General features: G+C 42.2%; 1 protein-coding gene across 1 annotated transcript in view; it reads right to left on the bottom strand.

Moving 5' to 3' along the window:
* LOC107616595 (ethylene-responsive transcription factor TINY) overlaps positions 110-1,406 on the bottom strand; it is a 3,822-nt gene continuing 2,525 nt past the window's right edge. Inside the window, exon 2 of the mRNA XM_016318547.2 lies at positions 110-1,090. Coding sequence (XP_016174033.2) covers positions 170-1,090 — 921 coding nt within the window. The 3' untranslated portion in view covers positions 110-169. The remainder of the gene's footprint in view (positions 1,091-1,406) is intronic.

Here is a 1,406-nt window from a genome sequence, read left to right as displayed (position 1 = left end):
TATATATTTGTATCTATTATTTTTTTCTTCTTATCCACATGACATTATGACATGATCATGTATATCATATGGTTAAGAAAAGAAAAAACAAGAGAGGACTTACTCTATAGTACAATGACAGTGCCAAAAGTGGTGAAGCAAAGTGAATATGAAAAAAAGATCCAAATTTTCAATCATCCCAAATGGGTATCAAAGAGTTACTATCAGCAATGAAATTTGCACAGAATTCAGCACCCTCTAACCCCATTGGAGGATCATACACCCAACCATTGCAGTTATCGACCATGTCGAACCAAATGAACTCGCTCCTTGATGACTCAACCGAGTCAAACCCTTCATCATCTTCAATGTTCGGAAGCTCAACTATCTCGCTCAGTTCAGACGAATCCGTCTCTCTAGACATTGACAATGATGACGATTCCGACGACGGCGATTGTTCTGCCTCTTGCTGCTGCGAGCAAGTCTCAGCATCATCAGACGTGTCTGGGTGGAGCTGAGGCTGTTCGGCAGCAGCAATAGAGTCAAATTTGACCATGGAGGCTGCGGCTGTGGCCGCAGCTTGAATGTCACGTGGGGAACACGTGACTGGACGAGGGAGTGTCCCGGCGAGTTCGGGGAAATTGAGGATGGCGGACTGGCCTTTGATGCACAAGGCGGCGACGTCGTGTGCTCTGGCAGCCATCTCGGGCGTGGCGAAAGTTCCAAGCCAAATCCTGGATTTCTTGCGAGGCTCGCGGATTTCGGAGACCCATTTGCCCCAATTGCGCTTGCGGACGCCATGGTAGAGGGGGTGCTTGCTGCAGTCTCTTGGTCTCTTGGGGTCCTTGTTGGCATGCTCTGTTTTTTGCTTCTTGGAAGAAGAAGAAGATGAGGAGGGTGAGGGTGAGGGTGGTGGTGAAATGGTGCTGGTAGTAGATGTTTCTGAAGAAGAAGAAGAAGAAGATGATGAAGTTGTTAGTGTCATTGTGGAAGTAGAAGAAGAGAAGAGAAAGAATGTTGTGTTGAGGAGAAAACTGAAAAGAGAGAAGAAGAGAAGAAGGGTATAAGTAGTAGAAGTGAATAAAGGAAGGATACGGTATACGCTCTCTCTCTACAGTGACACTTAACCTACCAAGTACCAATAATATGTTTTTCAATTTTTACTCTTTCAAAGATAATTGTTACGGTGAAAATTCAGGTGCAGTCCACTTCACCTGAAATTGATAAATAAGAGCCGTTAGATGAAAATTTAGTCAAATCAGTCAAATTATCTAACGATTATCAGTTATCAACTTCACGTGAAGTCGATTGTACTTAAGTTTCCACTATTCGTTATACTTTTTATATTCACGAGTTTGAGTCTCACTTCTATATTTACAAAAAATAAATCAATAATTAGCTATTTTTTAATAAATACTTAATCTAAC

The sequence above is a fragment of the Arachis ipaensis genome, chromosome B09 (assembly GCF_000816755.2).
Source record: "Arachis ipaensis cultivar K30076 chromosome B09, Araip1.1, whole genome shotgun sequence".
NCBI lineage: Eukaryota > Viridiplantae > Streptophyta > Magnoliopsida > Fabales > Fabaceae > Arachis > Arachis ipaensis.
This window is presented reverse-complemented; position numbering and strand designations above follow the sequence as displayed.